Below are 19447 nucleotides of genomic sequence, written 5' to 3' on the forward strand. Positions count from 1 at the left end.
GCACTGATAAGCACCCATGAACCTCATCCCAGAGACACATAGGGGAATGACTGCTGCCAGAACCACAGTGCTTCACAAAGCCCAGCATCCCAACAGGTAGAATGAGTTTTCTGCTTGTGAATCTGAAAGCACAACCTTGAAAATCACAATCACCCTTTCTGCTAGAGATCGTTAAGAAATGAGAACAGGCTCCTTTATGTGATAATCCTGGTACTGCAGGGACTGGAATGCCTTACAGTGCTGGGAGAAGTTGTACCTACAAGAAATGTCTTTGTTACCAAAAATCACAGCACTTAAACCCTTCAGGCTACTTAGATCCCACACCTCCACTAAGAAATTGGTCCTTAATTGTGAGACTTCATTTTTAAAAATAATTATTCAAGCTAAAGGAAGTGTGATTAGCTTATTTGCTGTGCTTGCTAAGAAAACTTTGCTCCAGCCTTTGGGCAGCAGCTGACAGCTCTACTTTCAGCACACGGTCTTCTGGAGCTCATTGAGAACCAAGGCTGGAAGGTGTTAATACTTCTGCTAATATGTAGTCTGAATATTGCAAATTACCTCCCACTGGCATCAGATTCTCTTCTCCATGGCCCTACAGTTTTATTGCATCAGTTTTGAAAAGAAAGCAGACTCTGACCAAATGGATGAGAGTCAGAATCTGCATTTAAAAGAGACATAAGATATAGTACAGTAACCAGAAAGGTTGAAGAACGACTTGGCACAGTCCAGTATTACAATTCAACTGATCTGGTATGTAAATGGCACCAGAAGGGGAAGTTGTCTCTCCCCCTCCAGGTTGCTTCTCCTTCAGTCGTGCCCGGTGACTGCAGAGGCAAAGGAGGACGTGGCTGTGGTTTACAGAAATCCATCTCTCAGGGCTCTGGGCAAGCCAAGCAGCAAATGCACTCCGAGTTTCCACCAGCCCTGCAGTCCCCAGAGTGAGAACTGGCTGCAGAGAAAGAGCACAAGCAAAGCACCACCTCCGAAACTTCAGCCCCCAGAGCAGCTCCTGCTATTGGGGAACACGTCACGGGTGGTTCACCTGCTGTGCCCAGGCTGAAAGAGCTCAGGTCCCAGTTACACCTTTTTCATCACTGAACAAGGAATAAAGACTCTAGACAACATCAGCCCTCCCCTTCTGCAGAGAACACACACAGGCACTCTTTCACAGCCCCATTTTCTACTTTAACCAAGCCAATGCCCATTTCAGTGAAGGCGATTGCTGTGAGGTGGGCACCACCCCACACAACTGACCCTGCACATCTGGCAAACAAGCAGGAACCGAGGGCTCACACCAAGGACACACACACAGCACCCTCCTCCCCACAGCTCCAACCAGCACCACATCTTCCCAAGGAGACAAAGCAATGAAGTGACCACACAGAGAATGATTTACGACCCATTGAGAAAACTATTGTTTATTTAGAAAAAAGGTTACACTGGTAGAATTCAGCAGATAAAAAAATTCTTTTTTTTTCTTTTTTTTTTTAAAAATGTCATTGTGAAACTTTTCAGGCTAAAGTTCAGCAATACAAAGCTCCTGTAGCTGGAATTGAAACAATTTATTTCTGTTTTGAAGAGAGCATTTCCAATCAATCTAAAAACAACATGACAAACAAAAGGTGTGGCAAGGGACAACTGAGCACAGGTTTAGGGTGGGATGGAAGGGGCAGGGTTCATTTTTCTTGTTTCTTTAAACAAGTCAACGTTGTACACAATATACAAATAATCCCTAAAGCATTGCATGAAAACAGTGCTCCCACTTGACTTCTCTTTTTTTTTGTCACTGATATTAAAAACAGGCCAAGTAATAAATAAAAACTGAGTTTAAATGAGGTAAATCCAAAAAGGTTCAATAACTGTTTATTTGTGGTTTTCAAACATCTAAAAGAATGCATTTCAGATCGAAAGAATTACTAAACTCAGGCAGTATTTTCGACAACCTAAAGTGGAACTCTGTACACATGAAACCTCATTTGCACTATGGCAACTGTTTGTTTGCAGCACATTGTGCTAAAATATGGAATAGGTAACACTTTCAGCCAGGTACTGAAAATAAATGTGTAAGAAACTAAGCAACAAGTTAAAATACAGTAATGTACAACTCAACAATTAAATCCTCAGCATGGGGAAATAAAGCAGAGAACTGAATAATTTAAGGAGATGCAGATGGGTCCTCTTCATTCACAAATTTCTGTGCAATCTATACTCTGGAAAATACATTTCTGGTCACAGCTGGGTATCTTCCCATTTCAATCTCACCTGCAAGGAAAGCACACATAATTGGAATTACATGTTCAAATGGATACTGAGCTCCCAACTTGGCACTTTACTGCATTCACCATTCAAAGGATGAGGGGGAAAATAAAACAATTTCTCAGTCATTCATTCCCTAACTCTAGTTCAATCCACAGCAAGCACTGCATTAATGTCAGCACTGCACTGCAAATAGTAAAATGCTAATTTAGACACACAAATAAGTGGTCACTTGTGGAGGTAAAAACCCCCCTTAGACCTACAACCCCCTCAAAATGTTACCATCTCCAGAGAGGCGAGAAATAAATGCAGACAAAGAGACACTGCATATTAGGAAGAATGTTATAAAAGATTTAAAACAGGAGCTCAGGATTAGATTTCACAGCCATGTTACAATAAACCAGCATTTTGTCCTATGTCACTATGCAAACACTAGGATTTTCATGATTATCCAACATATAACACACATTTTAAAAAACAAAATTGACCACTGTTTTATGTAGAAAAATTGGTAGTGATGTGTGACTCAGTGTGGGTAGGTCAGGTGAACCAGTTTTCCCTTCACTGGGGCATTTTCCTTCCCAAATAACTGAAAATAAACCATTCTGAAGCTCTTAAAATGCCCAGATGCAGTGAGGTGAAAAAGCCCCACCCTCATCTCCCTAAAACTAAATTTAATTCTCCACATATCTGCATGTGGACAAACAAAAATTCAGGAAGCTCCTGGCTTCAAAGAAAAACTTCTTTTTCTCAAAGCTCCAGCCTGAATATGGGTGACTCAAAATGCTCACAAATTTCTTTTCTTTTTGCAGGTAGCCAATGCCTTTACTGCAAAGTTCTCCTTTGGCTTCTTCCTCCTCAAATCTGATCACATCAAAGATTAAGTAGAGATAACAAACTGAGTTCCTACACTACACAGCAGTTCGGTTTAAAAGCAAGTGCTTTTGTTAAAGATAAAATGAGGATACAAATCTTGAGTTCCAATATACTAGGCAAGATATTGTTAATTAACTTGTAGGTTATCAAGCCTGATGATTATCAGGATCCCATCGATTCACTTTTCATTTTGTATGGCAACCTTTCTCGGAAAAAAGGCCAAACATGCATCTAGACCAAACACTACTGGGCCCACACCCCCCAACAACAATGAGCCTCTGTCCATTCTCTATGGTGATGATGGGGGACGTTTTTGTCCCTGGGATAGAATACAACAACACAAACACAGCCCACACCCAAAAAAATTCCCCCCAAAACAACAAAAAATGCATCCTGGGTAATTTCAGCCCTTTCACACTCAGGCTGTTTGGTTTGTAGTCTTCATTAGTTAAAGAGAGCCACAAGAGGTATCAAGTGATAGTAAATCATAACAAGTTTTACCTTGACTGGAACAATCTTCATTATCTGTGCTTGTCTGAAGATTTATGAGTAGATTCAATGTTAAGGAAAATTACATTTTACTACGTATAATAAAAGAAAGGTCGTTTTCTGTATTTTTCTGAAACGTTAATGTGTCAAAGGATATTGTTTCTTTTCTTCTTTCCCTCCAGTACTGTCTCGTTTTTCTTTCTTTTCTGTTTTTTCCTTATCATGCCTGGACTCCTTTAAAAAAAAAAAAAAAGAGATATGGGAAGTAGTTTATTATAGCATACACTGTACTGTCTGATTACAATGTTTATAGATATTTAAAGTTATAGCTGGTGACAGCTTACAGAACAGAATGACAGGGATCAGCTTTTGTGATCTGAGATTATGCTGTCTTACAGTTCTACAATAGCTACTATCACTGAAAAGTTACAACTGGGAACGATTGTTTGGTGTGTTACAAATATGGCTACAACATTTTTACCTTTTCACCCCAAGATAGCTGTGCTGACATATGTGCTTGAAAAATCTGAATACAAGCATACTGGCTGATGTTAACTCTGGCTCTCAGTAAGGCTTTCCATACCGTGTCTCATAGTATCTTGCTGGGCAAAACATCCAGTATACAACCAAAGCCACCGTGTGCTGGGTGGGCAATTGTCTGAAGGGTCAGGGCCAGAGGGTGATAATAAACAGTTACAGGTGGCTGGCAGCCAGTCACTACTGGGGCTCCCCAGAGCTCATTTTAGGTCCAGTTCTTTTATAACATTTTTATAAAAGACCTGGACTAGGAACCAGAGGGTGTCTTAAGTAAATTTGCAGATGACACCAAATTGCAAGGAGCTTTTGACTCCATTGGTGATGGAGAAGCCTTGCAGAGACATGGACAGATTAAAGAGCTGGGCAATCACCAACAGCATTCAACAAGGGCATCTGGGAAGAGGCAACCCTGGCTGCACATACAGACCTGGGGATAAGAAACTGAAGGCCAGCCATGCTGAGAAGGATTTGGGGGTCTTGGCTAACAGCAAGTTAAGCATGAGCCAGCAGTGTGCCCAGGCAGCCAGGAAGGACAACCACATCCTGGGATGCATCAAGCCCAGCACAGCCAGCCCATCCAAGGAGGAGGCTGTCCCACTCTACACTGCACTGGTGCAGCCTCACCTTAAGTACTGGCTGCAACTTTGGGCACCACAGTACAAGAGGGACACAAAAAAAACTGGAGAGTGCCCAGAGGAGAGCAATGAGGTTGGTGAAGGGTCTGGAGGGAAGGTGATATGAGGAAAGGCTGAAGTCCCTTGGTTTGTTCAGCCTGGAGAAGCAGAGGCTGAGAGGAGATTTCATCAGTCTGGGGATTCCTGACAATGGGGAGTGAAGGGGCAGGCGCCAGTCTCCTCTCTTTAGTGACCAGTGATAGAGCCCAAGGGGATGGCATGAAGCTGCGAAAGGGGAGGTTTAGGTTGGGTATTAGGAAGAGGATCTTTACTAGGAGGGTTGTCAGGCAGTGGAACAGGCTCCCCAGGGAGTGGTCACAGCACTGTGCATGACTGAGTTCAAGAAGCATCTGGCCAACGCACTCAGTCCCATGCTCTGACTTGGCTGGCCTTTTGTGGAGCCAGGAGTTGGACTCCATGAGCCCTATGGGTCCCTTCCAACTCAGGATATTCTATGATTTAATATAAAAATTAGACCTGTTTTCCCATATTTAATCAAACCAGTCTGCAAATATTCTAGATTATTCAAAACCTCCAGTTCTCAATTTTCCTGGCTACTGCCAAAATGAACTATTCCTCCAATTCATCCTGCCAGATGTAACTGCTGAAATATTTAGAGCCCCAAGATGCCAGAATTTACATAAGCATTCTCCTGTATGTTCACAGTGCTTTTTTTTAACTTAGGCCATAAAGCAGCAATAAAATTTAGGAAAAAGAATCAGCTTGTTCTGTCAAAACCAACAAAACCAAATTAACAAAACAAGAATAGCTTATTTTACCTTTTTGCTACCAGAGGAGCTCTTTTCCATCTTTTCTGCCTTAATTGAATCACCCTTCTCTTTTCCTGAAGATTTTGATTTGTTCTTCTCCTTCTCCTTTTCATTTAAGCGGGGGGAATCAGAGGGACTTTCACTTTTACTATGCTTTGAGGAACCAGCTAGAAACGCAACAGAGAGAGAGTTAATACACAACATGTAAAAGCCCAATGCACACACACACACACACACACACACACACACGCTACAGTACGTACTTGTCCCGTTTTCCTCTTTGCGTCGTTTGGTGGAATCCTGCGGTACCTCTCGGTCACTGTTTGAATGATCCTGGCACCAAACACAATTATTCAGATGTTAGCAGATTAAACATGCTCCTGAAGTAGCACCTGCTCAGAATGTTATTCTGATGAACTAAGTTTTGAATACTTAAAGTGTAACTGAGTTATTACAAGTTGTGTAGAGTTCCTTGAGATTGGGTCAGAAGTGATAAGTGTTCTGGACACATTACAGTAAACCCACTTTTGAAAAAGTAGCAGAAGAAAAACCACCCTGACATAGATCACTTCTGCTTGGAGAGACTGTAGAACCAATTATTACCGCACAGATTTTGAACAGAAAGCTTTCCAAGAACATCACAACTTTCTAAACTAGGTCATAAAAATTCCACCAACCCTTTTTCGATCTTTCCTGTCCTTTTCATCTTTCTTCTCTCTCTCTCTGGATCTTTCCCTTGACTTGTCCAAATCTTTCTTGTCCACTTCTCTCTCCTTACTCTTGGACAGTGTTGGAGTAGTGTGGTTAATGTAGTGCTGTTAAATTAAGGCAATATCACCAAATATTAATATGTATTCCTAGATGTGTAAATAAAAAGTTTTACTCTACAAAAAACAGATCTAGCTTTAAGTACAACATTAAACATTAATACTTTACTAGCAAAAAGAAGTGATTGAAAACACTTTCAAACTTCTCATCCATAATTTAGCCTGAAGCTTTTTTCCCCCCCTCAATACTGGAAATTCAGACACTTTCTTTTAACTGAAACACTTAAATACACACAACATTGCTCACCAGTATTGTCTGACACATCAAAACAAATCAGAGAGCAGTATTAGTGAAACAGGAACGCAGATTCCTGGACTAACACTTGCAATCTTGCCTGGAATGAATGTATGGAATCAGATGCTTGAACAGGTTCTAATTATTTTTTAATGAATAATCTTAATTCACAAAGTGTTTAAACCAGTATTTTAAATAACGAGCTGCTTCATCTGAAGTAATCCAAAACTCTGCTTTAAGCCTAAACTTCAAATTAAAAAGCACCAAGAACAGAATTTGTTTTGCTCTGTCATGTGTTGGTGATGGTTATTCCACTTTCCCTTCTAACTGAATTTGATAAACTCTGTAAAACAGTAGTTTCACAAAGCTGAACATTTTCCATTAAACTGGGGTTGCAGGGGAGAACAGACAGTAAGTCACAGTAATGTCAAGTATAATGTAAATATAGATGTGTAAATAAAGTAGCACCTGTCCTATATAAACACTGATGCAACTAATTAGTTTTCGGTACAATTACATAGTTAGATCCTTCTAAGAAATACTTTTCATGAAATACCAATAAAAGAACATTTTTAATGAAAAACACCTTTCCTTGGTATTTTATATATTTAAGTTACAGCAAGTTACAAGTTCAAATCATTGTACTTTAATCTTTCCCCAAGTTCCATAAGCTATTTATTTGGGAAAAATAGTACCTTATTTTTAAGATTTTCTGTATTTCTTTTTACAGAGACATCTTACTTAAAAGGGCACCAGAGCAAGAGGTAAGTATAAGATTAATTTAGAACAATCTCAAAACCACTTGAACCAAACCAAACACTATTTCAAATAATTCTCTGCTTTTAATTAAATTTATCCTGTTCTCCCCCAGTTCTGGTAAATGTTTAACTTGCCAAAACTGGTCCTATGTTAGAAGTCATACTGACAGTGGTAGGTCTCTTTTTCTTGTATACTTAATTGGAATTTTATTATTCTCCTATACCAGAGACTGAACCTTCAGTACTCCTTTAACTAGGTACTTTTCATTCTGCTTTTTTCCCCTCACTCCTCTCGTTCCATTCCCTACATTGCTATTCCAGAAACAGATTTATCCTTACTCCCTATTTTGCTGTCAACTTTCAGCAAATACGATTTTTCTGTGCAGCCCCATTCAGCTGTCTCCCAGAGATGCTTTCCACATGAGAAAGCAAGCACATAGCTCTGCTTTCTCTTATTCCAGTTCTTAAGTTTACATGGTTGTTCATGACAGATTCTACTGCTCTTCCATCCCAATGCAGAGTTTTGGAAAACTTCAGCCCATCCACCACCCTGTACAAGAAGAGCTCATCAGGCTTTATAATCTTGTTTCTAGAAATGCTGCTAACTGAACCCACTTCACATTCTGGGCCCTGGTGTACATCATGTAACTTGGGCAAAGGCCAAAGCATGAATAAGCACAAACCTAACTCAAGTCTGGCCCTATTTATTTTATAACCTGCAATGTAAAGGAACATTTCAATGGTCTGGCCCTAGACTACCCTAGGCAAAGTCAGGAATAAAGCAAGCCTATAAGCATACACCACCACTAGACCTCTACTAACTTTCAGTGGATGTGAACTGATAAATCTTGCAGGCTTCTGAATAGCCCATCCTTTCCCCAAACAAGTCCATGGCAGTAAAGAGCACTGAACTTACACCATGTGTAGGAAACCCTGCCAAGAGGTGCCTTCAGTCTGCCAGAATGGCACTGAGGAATGAAACTAGCTCAGTAAGGGACAGTAGGGAACTGCCTTCAGAAGATCAAGGAAAGAGTTGGATACCCCCATCTCCTGAGCACTTCACAAACAATAGATCCATGCATGTCACACAAATGCAATACACTTCCAGCTGATGAGAGTAAATCTGTTCGTTCATCATTTAATTATGAGTAGCCCCTGTCTGCTTGAGTACTGTATCAATGTGTCATTAACTAGTTTTAAATAAAAATTTAGCTTAACTAATGAGAACCTGAGCAAAGTTTCAATTAACCAGTCAAACCAGTGCTAATACAGTAAGGGAGGGAAGAGCAAGATTATATAGACTGCCATATATCACAGATAGACACGAGACAAATACTAGTTTTCTGATTTAAAACCCCCTTAAATATAGAAGACATCATGACAATGATTTACAAACAATTTTTGGAAGTATAAGGATTCAATCTATAGACACTGTAATTTCATTAATTTTAAGAATCAAAGGATGCTTCCCACATACACTCTCCCTATAAGCAGGCATGCTTGGCACTAGAAAGATTCTATTAAGAAACACACATCAGCAAATGTCCATTATAAAATCAGAGCTATTTTGAATGAAAACATATAAAGTGTTCTGAACATCTAATGTAAAGAAAGCTGCAAGTAAACCAGCAGTGTAAATACAGAATAGGAAGTGATAATCCATTATGTATTTTTAAATTAAGTTAATATAATTAATCCTGGATAAACTTGTAAGTTATCCAGAAAATCCAAATGGTCAGCACTTGCCAAATGATAAAACATCTGTGCTATACCGTTTTACATTAACACTGACTGTGAAAGATCTCAACAACAACCTCAGATTTGACCTTTTCCTACCACCCATACACTAATTTTTTGATTTAAAGAAAACTCAGGTGTTTGTCTCGTATCCATCTGTGATGTGTGGTACAGTACTGCAAAATGGAATGTGACTCTCATCCCACTATACTTGGCACTTGACAGGCCACACCTGGAATACCACGGTCAGTTTTGGTCCTCTCTCTACAGAACAGATGTGGACAGGCTGGAGAGGGTCCAGAGAAGGGCCACCAGGATGACCAAAGGACTGGGAAACTTGTCATATGAGGCAAGGCTGAAGGAACAGGGTTTGTTCAGCCTCAAAGAAAAAGGCTTAGGTGAGACCTTATCACCCTGTTTCAGTATTTAAAGGGTGTCCACAGAGAAGATGGAGACTCCCTGTTTACAAGGAATCCCATGGAAAAGACACAGGGTTATGGGTACAGGTAACTCCTGGGGAGATTACAACTGGACACAAGAGGAGAATTTTTCAATGAGAGCGATCAGCCACTGGAATAATCTCCCCAGGGTGAAGTCCCCAACACTGCACACTTTTACAACTCAGCTGGACGGGGTGCTGGGCCGCCTTGTGTAGACCATGCTTTTGCCAAGAAGGGTTGGACCACGATGATCCTTGAGGTCCTTTCCAACCTGGTATTCTACGATTCTATGAACTCTTGAAAACATTCTTAGCATACATTCTCATGAGATCTGAAGTGTGTTTACAGGAAGCAAAAGCACAAAGATGATCATTAAGGAAGTTGTCTGTGATGCTTAGAAATATAGTACTATAGCACTAAAACATAAATACAATAGTAGTAAGGGGAAAGAGTACGGATATTCAGAGGTATGTCCAAAGTATTTTTGGTTTTAAGTAACTTGTTTTTCTTGGTATATAAAAATCCCAACAAATTAAATTATTTTAAGCATTATTTTAACTACTCTACTACCTGTTCAGCCAAATAAATGGCTTCAATCATAAGGATAATTATATAAATTTACATATTTGCAAGACAACCAGGAAAGAGACTGACCCATAAAATCTCTCAACAATATTGACAGAAGGGTAAATTCAAGGGATTTTTGTTTGTTATGTTGCTTCCACTTAATTATCCCTCTCCCCTGTAGAGAGGTTTTGTACAGCAGACTGAAAAACACACCTCTGTTACTACACTAGCATTTTATAGAAATGGAATTTGGATTTTCTGATGGGGTTTGCTGCAAGACCAAAAAAGTTAAGTTCTCTGCAACAATACACAAAGTAAACTGTGGTGGTGTCTAAAAGATTCAAACCTTTGCTGAAGAGTCCTTGAGTTCGTTGAGGTTGTCCTGTAGAAAATGAACGGAGATGACACGTGAGCTGGAATAGTTTTCAGAAACCAGAGGAACTTTGGGAAGCATGGCCGTACCCTTGAAACAAAAAGCAGCTACTCCTTCTGGAATAAATCTTATGTTAATACTGTACACTGAATAAAGCTAGGAACTGAAATATTTTTTTAAAAGAAAGAAGGAAAAAAAAAATTTTAAAAAAAGAGACAGTCACATCTATTCTCTAGACCCAATTAACTACAAAATGTGTTTATATCTAATTCTTCATAAAACAATCTCCCACCAAGATAAAAATATATAAGAAAAAATTGTCTTAACTCTAAATACTGCTGAACCACAGGTGAAACAGGTTTAAAAATATTTTTAAACCTGTATCTTCTCCACTTTCATTTAAATGTGGTAGAAGTCACTCCAGAATGACTTTACACTGCCATTTACAAAAAAAGGCAAGAAAAAAGTCGTCATTTTGAGTAATGTCACCTGCTTCCTCAAAGCTAGTAACAGCTATTTGAGCTTTCTAAAAATCAGTTTAAATCTTTCAAGTAAATCTTTTATAGAAAAAGATGCCCCCTGAAAAAACAGAAAAGAAAAGCTTGTTTTAAAGTTGTTGAAGTTTAAAGGCCCACATAATCCATCACAGTGCTCTTGATGAAGTATTAGTAACTTACAGTTTTAAATGTTCAACGTACTGCAAACTCAAAGATTCCATGAACATAGATGGTTTAGAAATAAAATAAATATGGAGCAAGGAATGGCTACCCTGAGTCTTCAAGTAGGCTACGCCCATGGTTTTGTGCTGCGCTTGAACGCCTGGGGTTTCTCTTTGCTGGGTAGTAGGTTTGGTTGCCACATCTGGTTTTATCGTAACGCAGGGCTCAACATGGTGGGAACCCATTGGGAATAAACAAACCTCGCAGGGAAGGTACAACAGAAGCTGCATGCGCACTGAATATACACAACTACAGGAGAACTGATCACCAAGGAGACTTTAAAATGGAACTCCTTTCAAGACTCCTCCTTAGAAGGCACATATCGGTATGATGCTCATCAAGAAGCCTGATGAATTCAGAGGTATCGCACATCCCGTATCATCCAGGAATCTTCAGTGCTACAGATTCTTCAGTAGAAGTGCAGAAAAATACGCTCCACTCTGCTGCAAAGACTCATTTGCTTGTAGCTACCATTGCACTCCAAAAAAACTGACTGCTTAAAACAATGAGGCACTTCTGTGTAAAAATTCTCTTGCCATTTCCAAGCACTATGTACAAAATTTGTGCTAGGTCCTTGAAGCATGATTTTGGTTAATTAAAAAAAATTTTTATAGAAAAAAGACAGTCCGCCAATAAAGAAAAGGAATGCATTTTCTAATGCAACATAAAACCTCCAGTGGTTCCAGTGTATACTTGGCACAAAACTTGAAGGAAGTCGAATATTGGCATCCCAAACTTGTGAGCCTAACATGGGTGCTGCCTTCCTCAGGCTATACTAACCTTTACTGTTGAGGAATGTGAGGGAGAAGAATGTGTATCAACTTTGCGGCGTTTTTGTTCTGAGGAAAGAAGAGAACGAGAGCACTGTTAACACACACTGAAAAGGTATAACCCAATAATAGGGTTTTCTGAATACCAAAATAGTTTTGGCTAGAAGGTTTACCACTAACAAATTCTGTTTATCCTAAGCTATCTATAGTTACATGGCTTGGAGATATCCTGACTACCTACTTTAGGCGCTAACTGTATTTAAACGCCACTATCAAAGTGTCAGCTGTTATGTAGCAATTCTCTCTCACCACCTCTAGCATTTTTTGACATTAAGTGATTTTTCCAGTGACACATTCTATTTTTCTAGACAAGAACTGAAAGTAAATATGCAAACCTACCCCTTTCAGATTCTGATGTTTCTGATCGGGGAACAGGTGACTTCAAGGACCCAGCTACTGGCATCTTTTCTCCTCCTTTAGTATTTTCCTTGGATTTCATTTCCTTTGCTACATCTCTTTCTCTGGATGGCTCCTTTTCTCTCTCCTTTTCTGCAGCTGATTTGGACTCGATGATGGTAACAACTGTCTTCGATTTTTCTTCTTTTGAAGCTTTTTCTTCTTTCTTCACTTTTTCCTTCTCCTTCTCAGATTTTGGCGTTTTCTCCTTGATCTCTCTTGCTTTATCATCTTTGTTTGCCCGTTCTTCCTTCGGTTTATCTTTCCCATCTTTCCCAAGTGCCTTCATCTCTGGAGCGGCGGTTGGAGTCTTGTCTTTTTTTTCTTTATCTTTTTCCTTCCCACTTTTTTCTTTATCATCCTTCTCCTTAATAATTTTGCTGCATCAAAAAATAGAGAGGCCAGTGAGCATGCATCCAAAAGCAGCTCTAGCTTTATCACAGAAGTTTTACTTCTAATGGTTTGGTTTCATACAACCTCCTGAAGCAGTCACTGTCAGAATTGCTGTCTCTATCAGAACAGTGACAAACAAATATTCTCATTTGGTTTATCTTTATTTAGCTATAATGGAATACATTTAACAATAGTGACATATCAATAAAGCTGTACATTTTGGAAAAAATAATCTAATTTATTAATCTCTGAAGAAATGGAAACAATTTATACTGAACCTGAAAGTGAAAAAGAAAAGGAAGGTCAGTTCTGAGTATAATTCGATGGTTTGGAAGGAAGAAAATAAGAGCATGTCAAAGAGTAGCTTTACTCACCTATTAGAAGCGCTGTTTCCATTGCTTGTTGTCACCTTCGGTGTAGCGTTGACAGCTTTATTAATAACCTTCACCACACCCTGAGACTTCTCCTTTAATTTATCTGTTGAAAAACAGAGATCAGCATTATTTCAACATATTAATATACATCCTACTAGTGAAAATAAAACGAGCACCTAAGCATTTCCATGTGAGATGTGTAGGTAACAGCTTGTTGTGATTTTGCCCCAGCTGGCAGCTAAGGACCATATGTTGGGATGGGGAGGAGAATCAGAGGGAAAAGGTAAAACTCATGGATTGGCATAAGGGACAAAGGGAGAAGAAATAAAAATTGAAGTAGTCCAAAACTCACTACCTACCCCATTTCTGAACAGCATTCCCTCCTCCCCAGGCACTTCCCACCTTATATACGGGCCATGACATTGCTGTACAGAAACTCTCTTTGGCTAGTTTGGGCCAGCTGTCCTGCCTGTATCCCCTCCCAGGTTCTTGTGAAATTTAATTCTATCCTAGCTGAAGGCCAGGGCACAGTTAAAGTAGGTAAATTAAATGCAGAACACCCTCTCCTAAAATAAATTGAAAAGAAAAAAAAGTGATGCTAAGTAGGGTTTGTGTTCTTTACTTTTAGTTTAATGAGCTAAATAGAGATTAGCCTGCATAATAACAATAATAATGATGATAATATTTGTTTACCAGGCTCCTCAGGAGTGCCTTCTTCCAGTCTAACTGTATTTATCGTGAGAGACGTAGGCATCCCAGCACCACCTGGCCCATTTTGTACTGTTGCAGCTACAGCATTCCTGGCAGGTGGGTCCTTGTGGTGGAACTCATTTTCAGGTATCATGAAAGGCTTCCTACTTTTCAACTGCCCAGAATAGCTGCAAGTCGCACAGATTGTTAAATATGCACAAACATAAAGCAAAACATGGCTTGAATTTTAAATGAGGATCTAATCTAACAGTTCATCTGCTATTTATTTCACAGTTTTGCCCCAACTGATACGCAGCTTCTTCCCCCTTTATTGATGAGCTCAAAAGAAAGAAAAAAAAAAAGCAACAAACAAACCACTAAACACAGAAGCAGCTCTAACTCCACACACTCTTCACCACCACCACACACACCTGCCAAAAACACAGAGAAGCAGCAACCTACTAACAGAACTTAAAACTGTTACAGACACCTGAATTGCCCCTGAAGCATACATGGATGATTCTGTATTCATTGCAAAGATGTAAAACTTAACTAAGCATTTTAGTTTAGCATTTCAGAATCACATCAACATCCAAAATCTAAGCAGTCTTACATCAATAGACCTTGGCTTTCTTCACTTTACTCTCCTACCTACTTGCTGCTATACTATTTGTCTAAAATTAAGCTATGCCCTTGTGAGTGGAAATCTTTCCTATTAGAAGTGTTTTACTAGAGTCTTGTAAAAGAAATTAGTGACCATCCAGCACAAAATGAAAGTTTTCATTCACACTCCCAGCCCTGAGATGCAGGATAACGAAATCTTCTGTGATAAGGTAAAAATCAAACGTTAGGACTGTAACAGTTCCGAGTCTTTAGAAGCCTTTCATGATCCACTTTTAACCACTTTCTTAAAGTAAGGTGTTGTTACCCCATAGCCAATGCATATAGATCAGGTCTCTTCTCTTTCTCTTCCTGACATATCTTATGTACTCTTCTTTCCAAGGCTTGGCCCAGGTTCAGCACTTTTGGATACCATGGAAGGATTTTGGTCAGCACAATCAGGATGTTTCTGATATGTGTATATTCACCGGTTTCAAGGCAGTGCACAGAAGCCTAGAAAACAAGTTAAATCAAATGAAGGTGAGTTTTTTCCTTGAGAGCTTCCTAAACACAAAGATTTTCAGCATCTTTATTTACCTTAGTTAATTTATAGTGCCATTTGTGTACCACATGTCTAAAATTCTCATAATCCAATTGATCAGCTTTATTTCCACCATCAAATCCAGTTGCCCGTAATATGGTCAGGAAGCCTGGATAGTTGCCACATTCCTACATGTGCATAAAAACAGAGAAAATGTTTTTCAGGCAGCATAAAAAACATGATTCTGCAAATGTTAATATGCTGAAGCACTTTTTCATTGCCTCTACTGAAGGCTAAGACACAATCACACTTTGTAAGACTTGAACACAGACATTTTTAAAAGCTTATTTATGTTAAAATCTTAAGTTGGGGGTAAAATGAAAGATCACTTGCGATTTATCTAGTTTTCATAAGGAGCATTATGAGAGTTCACATATGCTCCCTAAATTATCTTCAAGACAGGCTGTGAGAAAAATCAGAAATTAAGATTTTAAACCATTGGTTTTTTTGGGTTTTTTTTAAGTCTTAAATGCATTATTCACAGAGGTACTGCTACCGGTGTCATTTATTGGCTCAGCCTTGCTCAGTGGCAGGTCCAGCTTGACCAGTCTGGCATTGATTCATCAGACCTGGAAGAAGCTTCCAGCTGCTCCTTACAGCCACCACTGCAGTCCCCCCCCACCAAAACCTTGCTATGCAAACCCAAAACAACACTATACAAAATTACTTCTGTTAAAGCTGTATGAATTAAAGAAACTCAATTCTAAGATCACACCATCAGAAAAATTCATTCATAAAGAGTTTTTAAATCTAATGGTTCCACTAAATCATTTTTTTTTTCAGGCTGAATTAAACAAGCAACCATTATATATTCTCATGAGCAAACATGTTTTAATGGCTTCACATACCTTTTCATATATGACTCTGTCACTGTGCCATCTAGTCACAGTCTCCAGCATACAGCATAAAAACCTTCCGTATCTACTAGCTTCATTTTCAGTGCAACTTGCAACTGTATATATAATATCAGAGAAAACCTGTGAATAGCAGTAATATAAAAGTTACTAAAGGAATACAAGCCAACAAGAATGTTAAGTTTCTCTTACCTAAACCACAGTTAAGCTGGTTTCCAAGTATGAAGGAGGTCTCAAAATATTCTGTTTTCAGGACTTTCTGACCCGTGTGCTGATCCTTCACACTTAGCCCAGAATCTAAGCACAATCTCAACTCAATGCTCCCATGAAAACATACCTCCATCATCATTTTTTACAATACATCCCCATAAGCACCCTTTTAATTGAGGCTCACAGTCAAACCTGTGTTAATGGTACAGATGATGCACTAACTTAATAATTTGATTTCTTCTAGTCTTTGGAGCTGAACACATCCTGCTAGCTAGATTCTTCCACCTATTTTCTCTACATTTTGTCCTCCACAAGAGAAAAAGAATGGCTGTATGATCAGTGAGAACAGCCTGAACAAATGCTGCGAATGCTGAACAAATGCAAACAACTACTGTGTTTGACCCAGGAAGCCTGGCTGCTACTGCTATCAAAAGCACTCCCTGTGTCACCACGGGTGTCCCTTCCCATGTCTCAGCAGAGACACAAGTCCACTGCCTGTAGTACCATTTGCCAGGAGCAGAAGGGCCCGAAGGATGCTGCTGGTGAGGGGCAGGTATGAGGAAGTTGATTCTGCAGCAGCAGGGCACACATGGCTCCAATGAAGCTATAGAAATGCAGACCTCTAAGACTGCAAAACCCTAATGCAACTCCTATGACTGCTGAAGATTTTGCTCTGAAACTCTAATCATTAGGATAAACCAAACCCAACATTTCTTGAAAATAAATTCCTGAAGCTCTAGGAAAACTTGATCTGTAGAATCTGAAGCACAGAAAGAAACTTTGGATTGTCACAGATTTCAGAATTAAACATAGGGCATGATGCTGCTTACCTCTTTCCAGAGTCAGGAAGGATACTAGTCCATAACAGTCATTAAGTGCATACACACACAGTTCTAGCTACTTACTCTGTCATAGCAGAGAAGTGTGGAGAAGTTGGGTGTTTTCTGCTGATGCACCAGTTCCACAAAGTGAGCACAATAAACTGCATCGATTGCCGAAAAAATGCATCGAGGAAATATGCATAACTGCAAAAATTTTGTGATGGTCTCATTTTTGGTAGACTCTTCAAAAACAAAGAAGTTCAGGGAAAACAAAAAAGAAAAAGTTAATGCATTAACACTCAGCTATTCTCTTCCCAAGAAGTTCAGTATCACACATCCAAACTGAGTTTGTACATCAGGCTGCTTGGATTCCAGACATATCTCTGGCACTGCTCAGAAAAAGTCAAAATAAGCTTAACTGATTGAGGATGGGGGAGGGTGGTTGCAGCAAATCTTTGTATTTTACTAAGAAAACGCTTTTATTGCACAATGGGGGGGGAAAAACAAGCTCAGGCAAAACTTGTCCACCTGCTCAAATCCTGTACATTATTAAACGGCACACCATCTGCTATTTCTCTACAACACTTGTCTTCTCCTTTCTAGATGGAGCTTGCTTTCAGCTCAGTTTCCATAGAAATGGAAGACTGCACTTTGTATATCACAATCCTTTAAAGATCCCTTTTTCCAATCAAGCAAACAATCACAGGAATTTAGAGGAGTCTACAGTAAACTACCAACTCACTACACATACATTCTGTGAAAGGGTCATTCCACCACTAAATAAGAGACTGCACTGTACGCTCAACAGTTATCAATTCTGTTTGACCAGCCACTGGTTGGTCAACATCACAGCCAAGCACATACCCAAACTGGTCCCTCAGCAGTTCTTGCCCAATTAATAAAAAACATAAAAAACCTGGGCGGGATGTACAGCACAGAAGGAAGGTGTAGGGAAGAAAATAAACATCTGGACAAAAGCACAGAGCTGAAGATTGCAAATGGATGCCTTTAGAGGAAGAACTGCCATGATCCTCATGAGGGAACTTGTGTTTTTGTACCAGGATTCTTGCACAGGCTGTGAAGCACTACACTGAAGTCCCAGGACTTATATGCTTCAATTCTGTGATGCTCGTGGAATAAAGCTTGTTCAGGAAAGGGTGCCAGTTTTTACTTAACTAAAATATTCGTGTTGATTTTATTTAATTATTTAATTTTATTTTCTATTCCTCAAAGCTTACAAGCCCTTGACATAAAAAGAGAGAGAGAGAATCACAGCTCATAGAACAATCAACTAAGTTTTACATCAAAACTGTCTATTATTTCTGCCAAAAATTAACCTACTCTTAATGACATAACCACTCTATCAAAACTATCTAACACAAGAAGGCAGTCTTTTTTTAAAAATACTTTTTATGAATAATACTACAAATGGTACTCAGTGGATGTGCTGTTCAATGTCCTCACGTAGCAGAACGACAGACAATTTCTTTCAATGGGGAAGCTGCTGAAAAAGTTGAGCCTGTCTCTGGATACAATGCTGAGAAACTTCCTGCAGCTGAAGCCTGAGCACTCAAAAACGAACAATAAGCTACTTCCCACACCCCACAAACACCTGTACATTTATATACAGATCATTATCTACACAGTTTTCTACATGCTCTCTGGTGCTTCCTTAAGCAGACAAATTCAGCACTCAGCTCTAGACCACACTTCAGTCAGGTAGCCATTTTTAAACCAGTAATTTCACGCTGCTAATTAGCTGTCTGTATCAGCACATTAAATATTTTAACAGGGAACAACCTTTCTTGATTTAACTGTCAGTGTTTCTTCATTAGATCAGTTGGTTATATCTTACATGAGTTGGACAATAAAACGCTTTTCCGCTGGATTATGCTAGGCTCCTTGGCACAGACGAACAACTACTCCCAGCTACAAACTGAAAGTTCCTCCAGAGAAGAAAACTGACCAGAGAAAAACATTTCAGATTAACCATACCAGTAGAGTTCACAATCAATATGAAACATTACAGAGGCTTTGTGGGAGAAAAAAGTTTGTTCTGCCTCCTGCACATCTGAGTCATGAAACATTTGCATGCTGTTTCATTTCATGGTGCTGTTAGGATGGCACAATACTTACCCTGTCGCTGCAGCAGGGTTTATGTTACCACCCAAATACTGCCGCATTGCTCCTAATCGCAGGACTCAAAAGTAAGTTAACTCAAACCACTCATTGAGAGTTTACATCCCTATTTCTTGTGAAGCAGCAATCATCCTAACTTCATAGCATTCCAACTGCAGTAAACAACTGCAAACTATCTTGCAATTACAACTTTCAAATTAATTGATCACTTATTTTCTAAATTAGTCAATATTCTAGAAGTCTTGACATTGTAAGAAACAAAACCTATCCCTGAAATCCAG

At 39.3% G+C, this 19447-nt stretch overlaps 1 protein-coding gene across 1 annotated transcript in view; it reads right to left on the minus strand.

Moving 5' to 3' along the window:
* Positions 1 to 1400: 1400 nt before the first annotated feature.
* THOC2 (THO complex subunit 2) overlaps positions 1401 to 19447 on the minus strand; it is a 54548-nt gene continuing 36501 nt past the window's right edge. The window contains exons 26-40 of the mRNA XM_084269353.1: positions 17112 to 17269; positions 15991 to 16119; positions 15139 to 15270; positions 14870 to 15054; positions 13945 to 14129; positions 13252 to 13354; positions 12428 to 12864; positions 12039 to 12097; positions 10513 to 10548; positions 6280 to 6417; positions 5866 to 5935; positions 5612 to 5769; positions 3779 to 3855; positions 3634 to 3681; positions 1401 to 2262 (exon numbers count right to left, since the gene is read on the minus strand). Of these exons, the coding sequence (XP_084125479.1) occupies positions 3654 to 3681; positions 3779 to 3855; positions 5612 to 5769; positions 5866 to 5935; positions 6280 to 6417; positions 10513 to 10548; positions 12039 to 12097; positions 12428 to 12864; positions 13252 to 13354; positions 13945 to 14129; positions 14870 to 15054; positions 15139 to 15270; positions 15991 to 16119; positions 17112 to 17269 (1895 nt within the window). The 3' untranslated portion in view covers positions 1401 to 2262; positions 3634 to 3653. The remainder of the gene's footprint in view (positions 2263 to 3633; positions 3682 to 3778; positions 3856 to 5611; positions 5770 to 5865; positions 5936 to 6279; positions 6418 to 10512; positions 10549 to 12038; positions 12098 to 12427; positions 12865 to 13251; positions 13355 to 13944; positions 14130 to 14869; positions 15055 to 15138; positions 15271 to 15990; positions 16120 to 17111; positions 17270 to 19447) is intronic.

The sequence above is a fragment of the Gallinula chloropus genome (genome assembly GCF_964237585.1).
Source record: "Gallinula chloropus genome assembly, chromosome: 11".
NCBI classification, from domain to species: Eukaryota; Metazoa; Chordata; class Aves; order Gruiformes; family Rallidae; genus Gallinula; species Gallinula chloropus.